The following is a 13,021-nucleotide window of genomic DNA, read 5'->3' as shown; positions in this document are numbered from 1 at the left end:
AAATTTCACGATTCGGTACGTTAAAAATTAACCATTTATGACATTTTCTCATGTTCATGTTATAATATTTAACTGTGTTGTTATTACGGTGACTTGCAATTAAGCTATTACGACTTAATATTTTTATACAACTACTACTAAGATTGTATTCAAGTTGGAGCTTAATTGTAATTATTTCTTGTTCTATATGTAAATCAACTTTCATTCATTATTTCAAATTTTGTTCAATCACTACACACTTAACGTTATTCAATAGAGAGACATTTGTGTGAATGGTGAACCGTAGAACGGTCTTTCATAATAAGACAAAGAATTCTATTCATCAGTTGCTTTTCTAACATATACTTCAGTACAGTACAGACTGTTTCGAAAAATTTCTAGAATTATAAAGGATCGACCTAGAGAAAACATTCTTTAACAAGTAGGGAAAACCAAAATATTACCTCTCCGAGTCAAGAGGAGGCCTACTTATAAACTTATTTACCCAGATATGGAAATGTTTCTTTTTTTCTGAACAAATACTGAAGTTAATTTTATGAAATATTAAAGAGGGATACAAAGCATAGCGAATATACTGTAAATCAGACGACATTTTACATCCAATAAGGATATACTTGTACACAATAAAATCATCCGATGGGGGAAAAACGGGAAATGAAGAGATAAAACTTTGCAGGGATATTACCTTTACGTGTTTGTAAAGGCCCAATTTTCTACTCCTCATCTGTAGACCCTCTATGTTCAAAGCCAGATTCACAACAGGGTTGTCGTGTAAACACTATCCTCTCGTTTCACCTCAACGATTTCTTAGTTGGTCAACATGACTGTTAACGTTGCATAACACCAAAGCTTATTTGTCGCTACACGTACTGAAAGTAAATGCGCACCATATAACGCGTGAAAACACGAAGCTATAATCCCATTACGATCAGACCTTTCACTAAACTGGGCTGCCTTCAGCAGAGCTCACCAAAAAAGACAGCGGATTTTGGAAAACGTTAACCGGTGAGCTCTGTCGTCATAGCTTTGCTGAACGCTTTTCTCCGGTCATCGGTGTTTTAAAAATTACGCTAGCGCAATAAAGCGTGCAAGGTACCAAGGCTTAACAAAAATTGTATGATAACTTATTTATAGAGATAGATGAAAAAAACTTTTATAATTAAAATTCTCGCGTGATCAAATAGGTATAGTCCCATCAGAATCAGCAAGAGCTATTTGTAATAATACCTCCATGTTTTCACCACCAAGCTGATAACTACGCGTTCTACGTCACGTTATCCAAAAACCCGACTATTTTCTTTGGTGACAGCGCTGAGCACCGTGACGTCAAAATTAAAAAACAAAATCAGCTTCTGTATGACACTGCTAACAGCGCTGAGCTCTGCTGAACGCGGCCTAGATTTTCACCAACCATGATGCTTTATTCAATTATATAATCTAAGCCTGATTATTTAAAAGTGTATTTAACTTTCGGCCCACTCTGAACCGTTAATGTCTCTGCATTACAGAAACGAGAACCAAACCCAAGCGTTTACTCTTGGGTTCACTAGGTGTCTTGACAAATAAAAGTTCATTTGACCGACATAGTAGCGTTCTTCTTGTTATCAGTAACGAAAGGATTATGATATAAACAGATGTAGTATAGCTTAAGTAATATATAAACATCCATTTCAAATAATAATTATAAAAAATATTCTTGGGATATCAAAATGAAAAAGAGCTTTAAAGCTACAAAACTACTAAAGGCATCGAAATTACGAAAAATATTTCCATATATTAATTTTACATTATGAGAAAACCAAATATTAAGGTTTTGTAGAATTTCCTTCCACATCAACACAAGGCGAACTGCTAACGCGAAGCACTAGTGTAACAACGGACGGACACACACACAGACAAAAAAATAGACTGCTTTTTAACCCTTTCCGCATCAATTTTGAATTGAGAAAAGAAATTATCTTAAATATTAAAATAAATATAATTAATATTTAATATTTTCTTCGTTAGTTGTTCGCCTTATTGTGCGTTACATCGTTTTAAAAAAGAATAATTAAACAACCTTAAGAGACTTGACTAATATTGACGTTTGAACTGCAGGATATGACTGCTGCTTCGCCTTACTCAAATAGGTAGTATATAAGGGTTTCGAATCGCAGCTATGGATAAGAACATCGCAATTGCGTGAACCTTGGCGGAAGACCCCGTCAATGGAAGGCTAGACGTTTCTCGTAACCCTAGCCGATCGCCGCGTATGTCTTAACCTTAAGGATGATGGTGGTGTCAGAAGCCAGGTGTACAGACTGGTGTCCATGTGGAATGGACAAAGACGAGAAGGTGGTGGTGTTTATAAGCCAGTAAGTACAGACTGGTGTCCATGTGGAATGGGCGAAAGACTAGAAGATGGTGGTGATTAGAAGCCAATAAGTACAGACTGGTGACCATGTGGAATGGGCGAAAGACTAGAAGATGGTTGTGTTTAGAAGCCAATAAGTTCAGACTGGTGTCCATGTGGGGTGGACAAATGAATAGAGTTGTTAAACAGGCAATGGAGTAATGGCCTGTAAGTCGAATACAATTTCCGGGACTGTAAATGCGGTCTGGAAATTGTATACACGTTTGCCCCGATTTGCAAACTGCGAACGCGGTCACGTGGGTGTAACAACGGACAGAAAGACACGTCGAAATTAGAACCTCTCCGTGACATACGTCACTCGGAGAGGTAAAAATCTTACTCAGTCTAGAGGGTTTTGACAATTCGCCAATTAACAAATAGAGCATAAGTAGTCACACAATATAACACGACGTAAATTTTTTTTAGACTGTCAATCTCCATTAACGGCTTTTGTTCAATTGATTGATGTTCGCTTAACCACTAACATAAGATCCTAGTGTTTCCCCATACTGTGGTAAGTTCGCTTAGTTTGACTAAAAGGGAGTCGCCCTGGCTTCAAAATAAAAAAAACACATTCGTTTATTCACGCATTACACAAATTATTTGAAGTCCAGTTAAATTTACGTTCATATTTAAGGCATATTTAATCGAAGCGAAGGCAATCCGGAATTAATTAGTATTTAAATTTAATTTTGTAAGCCTAATTTTAAACGTCGTCTGCTAGGCCTAGTGATTCGAAAAGTTGCAACGAGTAAAGCGGCCCCTACTACATCGTTATAAAAGGCGCCAAAATTTCAAACTTCGAAACGACACGCGTGTAGGCTTAAAAATCGAACAAACCTTTATAGATTTATTGAAAATTAAGCTATAAATGATGAATTTAACGATTTAACGTAATTTTAAGAGGTTATTTTGAACGTAATAAATAATAAGGCCTATAAATAAATTCAATTTTAAGAAAAGAAAGGCGCCAAAATTCTAACGTCGTAACTACACGTGTTTAGGCTTAAAAATCGAACAAGCCTGAATATTTTCGTTAAAAATTAAGTTAGGAAGTTGAATTACACGATTTAACTTAACTTTAAGAGGCTACTTTGAATATAATAAATTAGGCCTATAAATGAATTCAATTTTAAGAAAAGAAGATACCTTTATTCAACTCTTATACGAAACAAACAAAGGCCTTTAAAAAAATTATTTATTAATAAAATGAAAGGAATTCAAACATGGAAAAAAAGTAACAATTGAAGGAATGCCACTATGGACGGAATGCCCTTAAACTTATTGAACCCTGCACTTTTTATGATCAATATTTGACCTCAAGGGTCTTTTTTTTGGTAGCGTAAGAACTACCAGTCGAATCGTACCTCTTCACACTCGACAATATAGCAGAAGCGGTGGGAGTTAGGGGTTGACTAGATTTAGCCCCGCCCACTGAAAATGTTCCTAAATTTTATAATTTTAAGAAACAAGCAACGAATGGGACGTCATTAAAAGTTAAACTTACCTGGTTCTCGAGCTTTGGTGATTTCGGCTTTGACTTGCAACGATTCTTGCTCGTTCTTGTACAATGTTTCGTTCAGTTCAGTTTTCAAGTTCTCATTCACAACCAACTGTTCCTCAAGTGTCTGTGTCTTCTCATCCAAATACTTCTTAAGTTCAGCGACCTTAGTTTCCATTTCACGAACTGTTTGTTGTTTCTCATCGCATTGGTTCTCCAAATTGGCCAACTTCGTTTGATAAACGTTAATATCTTCTTGTAGGGTCTTCAAGTTGTCTTCAACTTCAAGTTTCGATTGTTTAACGAGTTCCAATTGTTTCTGGGACATCAGATACTGGCCTTCTTTGGCGATCCACTTCTGTTTCTCTAATTGCAAGTCATCCACCAATTGTCGCAAGTTTTTCGAAGATTCGTCGACTTCCTCGTATTTCACCTTATACTCGACGAGTTGCGATTCACGAACGGTAGATTCCTTCAGCTTCAACTCCAAATCCTGAACTACAATCTTCAAATTCGACAAATCTAGAACGCTATCTTCAAGATCTTTATTGCGCATCTCAACTGAATTTAAACATTCCTTCAGATGGTTTATTTCGTATTCCATTTGAGTCAACTTGGCCTTCTTTTCTTTCAACGCGTCTTTAGCTCGACTCAACTCCTCGACGACTTCATTTTGGGTCATTTCTACTAATTTAATTTCGGTTTCCATTCGAGGCATTTAATTTCGAGCTCCAAATTCGAGGTCGTATCAAGAATTTAAGGTTTGAACAATAATTTGAAACTAATTGAACTCAAAAATTGACTTTTTTGTTAATTATTTTAAACCTTGTAATTTTCTCTTGCGAATGTAATTTTTTTTATTTGTATTAGCCTATTTTTCAAGTTGTTTTCAATTTTAAGTTTGCTTTCGTTTTTTATTGTAAAAAGTATTTTTCCGCGCTGTTAAGATCGAGGTTGTTTTCAATATTCTTGTAAAAGCATGGAAAGTTTTGAGCTTCGGAAAAAAACTGGGTACGTCACTAAGTCGACCGGTTTACTAAAAAAAACCAACCCAGAGAGCGCAGGGACAGAGCGCGTCCTAGGACCACACTAGTTGAATTGGTCAATAATAGAAAAATAAAAAATCAGTCTTCAGAGTTGCCAGATGGGCGGTTTACCGCCCAAATTGGGCTTCTTTTCGATCTATGTAGCGGGGAAAAATTGGTTGGGCGGAAGGCGGTTTTTTGGGCTGGTAAGGTTTCCGCCGGTCTTGGTCTGCGAATCGGAGGTAAGCACAGTGAAGGAGTGGTTCGGCCGGCCGCTCGTGACTCGTGAGATAGGGTATTTCTGTGCCATTCAACTAACACGTAGCCCTCTAGCCGACTGAATTGAAAACTCTTGGCGGGAAATTCGCGAATGGTAGACTGGCAGTTTAAAAATGGGGAGCGCTACAATTACAAAATACGTCGCATTTTTAGCATTGGAGGGTTTACAAAGTTAATTTAGGGATTCTACTCGTCGAAAATTCAAAAATCTAATAAAAAATTAACTAATTTTTAAGCTAAGAGATATTTGTAAAATGAAAACGAAGTTAATACCGTAGTCTCTGGACAGTGTATCAGGGAAACTACTTTAACTAAACAAATTTATGATATTACCATCTATTAAATATGTTTACATTGTAAGTTAATAACCTGGTTATTGTTAAAAGGAATTTCTGTATTCGGCGGAAATTGGGCGCTTTCCTGGAAAAACAAAATTTTTGTTTGGGCGGTAATTTGGGCTGATTTCTGCTTGGGTTGGGCGAGATCTTCAAAACTGATCTGGCAACTCTGTCAGTCTTGAACAGCAAGTTCTCATGAGCAGTTAGAAAAAGGGTAAGCTAGAAAGTGCGCGCCAAGCCCTAAGAATAAAAACTAAGTAAAAATGTACCTAGTAATAGTGCGAGTGCGAGTTTAGATTGAAAATTTAGCGCCAGATCTAAACCATTAGTTAATTAAGGAATAATTGTGCTTTCCAAAGGAACTTAAATTGTGCGGTGAGCAAATAATTAAAGCGCGGAGTAATCAATAAACTTAGTTATTAACCTTAAATTTTCAAGCGCTAACAAAGGTTAAAATACTAGTGCGAACGTGTAAATCAATCATTTAAAAAAAGCCAATTTTTTTCAACCTCTCTTTTTAATCTTTTAGTTAATTTTTCGTAATAAACAGTTATTGTTGAATTTTAAAAAACTTGCCGTGCTCCTTATCTTTTATTTACCAAAACCGAAGCGATCCAAAGCTCTAATTCTATTTTAGAATTAACTAACTATTCATTTAATTGCGCGAGCGTGCTCGATGTTTCAGTCCGTTGAGCTACGCTATAAAAAAAGCTCTCCCAAGCTATATTTCGTTACACATTTTGGTGCACGTATAAACCCGGGATCGATGTTTTGGAACTATTAGATCGGGAAAATGGACGCGTTAGCTAAACAAATCGCTAGGCGCAAGGCGGTTAGAAACAGTATGAAAGCGGCAATGAGTGATATTCAAAACGAGCTGCAAAATCCCGTGATAAACGTGGAACAATTAAAAGACAATCTAGCTAAAATCTGTGCTAGAGAAAAGAAACTTTCGACGCTCAACCAAGCCATTTTTGACCTGATGCAAGATCCTGACGAGTTTGAAGGAGAAACTATGGAGGTGGAGGATTTCTTGGACGAAATAACCCTTTGGAAGGATAGAGCGAAGCGTTACGTGGACAACATGGAGCAAGGGCAGCAAGGCGGCAGTTCCACACCGAGTTTAGCCAGCCAGGAGCAAAACTTTCCAAGAAGCAGAAGAAACGTGAAATTACCTCAGCTCGAAATCAGAAAATACAACGGTGATTTCAACGATTGGCAGCGATTTTGGGGACAATACCAAGGAGCCATTGGAGGAGACAAAGAACTCTCAGAGACAGATAAGCTAATTTATTTAAAATCTCTATTAGTGGGACCGGCTTTAAGCGCCATAGCTAATGTCAAAGAAGGCGTAGGTAGTTATGAAATAGCCAGTTAAAATTTGGAAAAGCGTTTTGGGCGCCGACCCATTTTAATTAGTACAAGAATGAACAATATTTTAAAATTAACTCCTGTATTAAAAAGTAGCGATATTGAGGGCTTGAGGCATCTGCACGACACGTGCCAAATTGAAGTAGCGAGCTTAGAAGCTCTTGAGATGTTTAACGAAGGTGATGGAGAACTTATGGCGCACATTTTGGGGGGTGTGTTACCGGTAGATTTATTAGAGCGTTTTGGAAATGAACCTGAAGGGCTACAAGATTGTTGGAAAATTAAAGACCTTTTGAACTTTTTAAGAAAGCTAGTCGAAGGTAGGGTTCTAAATCGGTAAATTACCATGGTAATTTACAAGGTAATTTACCAGGGTAACTGTAATTTACGATTTAGAGAGCGTTAGCTATTCATAGACCAGGAAACCAATCAAAAATTAGTAGCAACACCCATAATAACAAAACCCATACCAAACCAGTATATAGTGGGGGAAAAAATAGCTCCGTCGCTTCGGCTTCCTCCCTTAGCGTTTCAGCTTCTTCAGAGAAGCGTTCAGGTGCTGGCCAATGTCTCTTTTGTGAAGGTGCGCATCCATATTACAATTGTAATGAAATTCCAGTTAGTGAGAAAAGAGGCATAGTTATTAGCAAGAAAGTTTGTTTTTTGTGTCTGAGGTCTGGGCATCAGGCAACTGAATGTAGGGGGAAAATTCAACAGTGCAGAAAGTGCAAGCTAAACATCATCAAATATTCTGCGATGAGAATAAGGGTGAAAGGCGCGAAAATAACAATACTAGGCCCAATCAAAATCAAGAAAATGCGGGAGCTATTAACGTAAACAGCGCGGTGCGAGAGGGTCAAGGTAAAGCGAAGCAAATTTTGTTACAAACAGTTCAAGCGGTGGCGTAAGGCGCAAATGGTAAAGAAGTAAAGGTCCGTTGTTTATTCGACGGAGGTAGTCATCGCTGTTTCATAAATAATAAACTTTCCAGGGAGCTAGGGTTAGAGAAAATTGCCGAGGAAAACCTAAATGTATTCAAATTTGAGAGTAATGAGCCGACCAGAATGGTCAGAAATAGAGTTAAGGTGATTTTAAAACATGTGCAGAGCGAAGAATTAGTTGAAATTGAGGCCCTAGAAACTCCTGGTATTAGCGGGGGAGTGTTTTCCGTCCCAAGTGAAAGTATTGCGCGAGAAATGGAACAGTGGGGATATCCTTTAAGTGATAGAGAGAGCGAAGAGAGGGGGGCGAAGAAGTTCCCTTAGACATTTTAATAGGTGCGGATTATTTTTGGACTGTAACTAAAGGGCCAGTTGAGAGATTGTCAGATAGTTTAGTCGTAATTAACACTAAACTGGGGTGGACTTTACATGGGACAACCAGCGATAAAGGAGCAGCTCTCACTGTAGGGGTTAACGCAGTAAATGTAATGCGCGTAAGCGATAGTGCTAGGCAGCCAAATGAGGAAGACTTATTGTCTGAGCAGGTGCAATCGTTCTGGGATTTAGAGCATATCGGGATTAAAGACCCACCTGAAGCAACCAAATTAAGTGCAGAAATTACTTTAATGAAGGATTTTCAAAAATCAATTCAGTGCAAAAACGGGAGGTATGAGGTAGCAATTGCGTGGAACGAAAAAGTTAAACATTTGGGCGATAATTATGAAGTTGCTAAGAGGCGTACCCTTAATTTGTTAGAAAAATTGAGAAAAAATGAGGAACATTTGAAGGCATACGATTCCATTATTCAAGAGCAAATAGCGTCAGGAATAGTAGAGAGAATACCAGAAAATCACGTAATTTAAGGGCCACTCTATTATATGCCACACAGGGGAGTTATTGGGGAAGACATCTTAACCACAAAATTAAGGATTGTAAATGACGGATCGTCACACGCTAAAAATGTGCCGTCTCTAAATGAGTGCATGGATTCTGGTCCAAACTTGATTCCCGAGCTATTCCAGGTTTTATTGAGGTTTAGAGAAAACCCTATTGCGGTGACGGGGTATATTGAAAAAGCTTATCACCAAATAGGAATCATTGAAAAAGATAGATATGCTTTTAGATTTTTGTGGATAAAGGGGTTGGGAAGCCCAGACAATAAGACAATAATAGAATTAAGATTCACTAGAGCCCCCTTTGGAGGGAAGGCTAGTATGTTTTTGTTAGCGGGCACGGTTAAAACTCATGCGCAGCAACTTTCTAAGGAATATCCACGTGCTAGTTCAGCTATATTGCGCGACCTCTATGTAGATGATTTTGTGTCAGTGGGGAATGACGTAGAGGAAGTTGACAAATTGATAACAGACACCAGAAACCTAATGGCGGAAGCGAGCATGAACATGAGAAAGTGGCATAGTAACTCAAAAGATATTAGAGATAGGTATGGAAGCGAAACTGCGGTAGTGGCAGATAATCATAAACTACCTAATCCAACAAACGTAAAAGTTTTGGGCTTAACTTGGGATGAAGTGCGAGATCTTTTAACATTTGATGTAGAATCATTATTGGAATTTATGTTGGGCAAACAATGCACTAAAAGATGGGTTTTAAGGGCCGTTGCGCGAATTTTTGATCCCTTGGGAATAATAAGCCCTTTCACAATAGAGCCAAAATGCTTTTGCAAGAGCTTTGGGAAACTAAAGTTAATTGGGATTCAGAATTAGAGCTCCGGTTTTCTGAAAAGTTCAATCAATGGTGCGATGAATTAAGAAATCTGATTGTGATTGTAGTCCCAAGGTTTTATTTCGGGGGTTGTGCTGGAGAATCACCCATCTTTATAGAGTTACATGGATTCGTAGATGCTAGCGTAACTGCGTATGCCTCAGTCCTTCATCTTAAAAGTGTATTTGCAAACGGATTTGTTAACTCAGTGTTAGTGGCGTCAAAAGCCAAAGTCGCGCCATTAAAAAATGAGCTAAAAAGCCAGTGTTAAAAATTCCAAGGTTAGAATTAATGGCTGCCGTAATTGGAGCCAGATTAGTGAATAGCGTGGTAGAAGCCTTAAATGTCAAAATAAACAAAGTGCAAATGTGGACTGACTCTACCATAACACTGTACTGGATCCGAGGGGATGCCAACCGATGGAAGCCTTTAGAATCGCGTGCGAGAAATACAAGAGCGTACAGACCCCACGTCGTGGAACCACGTAGCGGGTAAAGAAAATCCGGCGGATTTAGCGACTCGCGGAAAGTCCTTAAAGGACGTAGCTAAAAGCGATTTGTGGCTACATGGACCTCCATGGTTAAAACAAGTGAATCCTCCCGTAGAGGAATTTGTGCAAGGGGAATTAATATCCAATGAAATCGCGTGCGAGCTTCGAGCTAATAGTCAAAAAATAACCGTGAGCGTAAACACAGTACAAGAAGCGCGTGAGCCTCTTTTCGAGCCCAATAAATACAACCAGCTGCAGAAAATCTCTAGAATAGCCGCGTGGGTTCAACGTTTCGCGAACAATGCAAGAGCAAAAGACAACAAAACAAAAGGCTCATTAACTACAGCAGAAATAGCAGCGGCCGAGGAATACTGGATTAAGAGCGTGCAATTAGAAAATTATCCAAATGAAATTATGAGCCTAAAAAACGGGTTAGGAGTGCCTAAAGCTTCAACCCTGCTACCTTTGGATCCAAAACTAGACAGTCATGGCTTGCTATGCGTGGGCGGACGTCTAGGTGTTGCGCAGATGTCCTACAGAGAAAAGCATCCATTGATACTACCTGCTGGTAACCACTTGACATACGTTATAGCTATGTCAAATCATGTCAGACTGCAGCATGCGGGCGTAAATAAAGTGTTGGTCGAAACAAGAGAGCGTTTTTGGATTCTCAGAGAGAGACAAGTAATCAAGAAGGTCATAGCATCTTGCCCAAGATGCAAATTATTTCGGGCCAAGCCAACTACTGCTGTAATGGCGCCCTTGCCAGATGTGCGAATAAATCCTTCTCCACAGTTCGAAATCTGTGGCATAGACCACGCGGGTCCAATTTACGTCAAAACCGAATAACAAGAAATGCTACATCGCGTTATTCACGTGCGCGGTCACGCGAGCGATGCATATAGAGATAGTTTCGGATTTAACAACAGAAAGCTTCCTAATGTCATTTAGGAGATTCATAGCTAGGCGTGGAATAGTTCGCGTCATATTCAGTGACAATGCCGCCACATTTAAGAGAGCGGATGCGGATCTCAAGATTCTACTGAGCAACCTTAAAGCCCAGAAGTAGCTAATTTTATGAGCGGGCTAAAAATATCATGGAAGTACATTGCAGATCGTGGCCCATGGTGGGTAGGCTTTTGGGAATGCATGGTCAAGTCAGTAAAGACCTCTCTATTTTTTACTTGTATTAGCCTATTTTTCAAGTTGTTTTCAATTTTAAGTTTGCTTTCGTTTTTATTTTGCACACGACATCTAGATGGCGTTTGCAAAATATTACTCTATACGGAAAATTTGACGAGGGAGAAGCCACTCTGTAATAAAGTCTTTCTAAAGGTGTAAGATGGGAAGCGTATAACGCCGTTTAACGCGGAAATACACTCGGGATTACTTTTTACAGTTTTTATTTCAATATTAGAACGGATTAAAGGCATATCGCCCGAATTTACGGCATTAAAACTTCCAAAGAGGTAATACCGGGGGAATACGCCAGTGGCTGATCCCTCGGACGAGGTTGTTCCTTTTCGACTCTTTCGAGCGATGTTCGGGGCTCGCGAAGTTCGCCTAGGCGCCTCGCTATCACGGAGATTCGATATTATGTACGTAGGTAACCTCGTATTTTAAGCTTAAGATGATACTGAGTGGAGATTGCAGATGTGAAGAACCGCGCGCTATTAGGGGCGCCTCAGCTTTATCGGGAGACGGGAGTCTATAGTAATGTACGCGGGAAGCTAATATTTTCAGTCGGCAGCTCTAAGCCTTTGCTTAATTGAATTTTCTACTTTGATTTAAATATTAATTTTTTAAGCTAAGTATAATTTTTGTGATCTAAGTGAGACCATTTTTGTTCGTAGTATATTCTTTTACTAATAGCTCAAGTGTTGTTTATTTACTACTTGAAGTTCCGATATAATTTTATAAACAGATTAGCATCATTAGCCGAGCCGATATTGTAAATTAACGGGTGTCAATCTCCTTCTTAGATACACCTCTCATTAAAATTTTAGGACATTTAAGTATAATGTTTGTGGTCTAAGTGAGACCATTTTTGTTCGTAATATATTATTTTACTAATAGCTCCTTAGAAGATTGCGTCACGTGTTCTTTATTTACTAAAGAGGAATTTTAGCTGCGCGAGCTTTCGGCTTTGAGTTTTGACGGGACTCCGGGAGAGTGGAGACGGGAGTCTTATGTACCGTCGGGAATCTCGTATTTTCATTGCCACGTCAATGCTCTAAGCCTTTGCTTAACTGAATTTTCTACTTTGATTTAAATATTGATTTTCCAAGCTAAGTATAATTTTTGTGGTCTAAGTGAGACCATTTTTGTTCGTAATATATTATTTTACTAATAGCTCCTTAGAAGATTGCGTTTAGTGAGGAATTTTAGCTTGACCATTGCAAGCAAAACTCTGAGGCCATTGCCCAACGTTCAGTGAGCCGCTTCGTCACATTATCTTATTACAATATCACATATAACCACGGATATCCTGTTGAGATTGTTTTAAAGTTCCTAACTCTCGATTTTGAAGTTATATACTGTCTAGTGACACTTGAAGTTCCGATTTAATGTTATAAACAGACTAGGATCGTTAGCCAATATCGTAAATTAACCGATGTCAATATCAAAGCTTAACTGAAACACGGATACCAATTTTTTAAACTCATTAATCTAAAATAAAAATATAATCTTTCATATTTAAGAAAATATTCAGGTAGTATTTATAAAATATTAATCAAAAGACGTAGTAATTGTCTAGATTAGTAAAATCCATTATCGGTAAGTGTACTCATACAAATGGCCATTTGATTAAAGTTCCTTTATAGAAACTAGTTCAAAAGAAACGAAAATTATATTTATATTTCTCCTTTAATATCACAAAAGGTTAACATTTCTATTTTGGAATAGAAAAACTTCGGGAATTATGCAAAGAACCTGCCAATTTTGCTGTCAGAAAATAATA

At 38.2% G+C, this 13,021-nt stretch overlaps 2 protein-coding genes across 2 annotated transcripts; both read left to right on the top strand.

Annotated features, from left to right (window-relative positions):
• The first annotated feature begins 6,328 nt into the window (after positions 1-6,328).
• Positions 6,329-6,913, top strand: LOC149650461 (uncharacterized). Its single transcript, XM_089849206.1, has one exon. It carries the CDS (start codon positions 6,329-6,331, stop codon positions 6,911-6,913), a length of 585 nt encoding a protein of 194 aa, XP_089705332.1.
• Positions 6,914-9,860: 2,947 nt separating this feature from the next.
• LOC149650460 (uncharacterized) lies at positions 9,861-11,128 on the top strand. Its single transcript, XM_089849205.1, has 3 exons — positions 9,861-10,008; positions 10,058-10,809; positions 10,874-11,128. The coding sequence occupies exons 1-3, from the start codon at positions 9,861-9,863 to the stop codon at positions 11,126-11,128; spliced, it is 1,155 nt and encodes a 384-aa protein (XP_089705331.1).
• Positions 11,129-13,021: the final 1,893 nt, after the last annotated feature.

Source organism: Phalangium opilio, unplaced genomic scaffold (assembly GCF_054372755.1).
Source record: "Phalangium opilio isolate 3A_F unplaced genomic scaffold, DU_Popi_V2 ptg000087l_1, whole genome shotgun sequence".
NCBI classification, from domain to species: domain Eukaryota; kingdom Metazoa; phylum Arthropoda; class Arachnida; order Opiliones; family Phalangiidae; genus Phalangium; species Phalangium opilio.
Note: the sequence above shows the minus strand (reverse complement) of the source record. Positions and strands in the feature narration are given on the sequence as shown.

Bases quoted from the DNA above. Each gene is read 5' to 3' on its own strand.
- LOC149650461 (XM_089849206.1), top strand. From the start codon at position 6,329: ATGGACGCGTTAGCTAAACAAATCGCTAGGCGCAAGGCGGTTAGAAAC.
- LOC149650460 (XM_089849205.1), top strand. From the start codon at position 9,861: ATGGCTGCCGTAATTGGAGCCAGATTAGTGAATAGCGTGGTAGAAGCC. The intron at 10,009-10,057 runs GTGCGAGAAATA...GGAACCACGTAG, and splicing joins ATGGAAGCCTTTAGAATCGC to CGGGTAAAGAAAATCCGGCG. The intron at 10,810-10,873 runs GTAATGGCGCCC...TCTGTGGCATAG, and splicing joins GGGCCAAGCCAACTACTGCT to ACCACGCGGGTCCAATTTAC.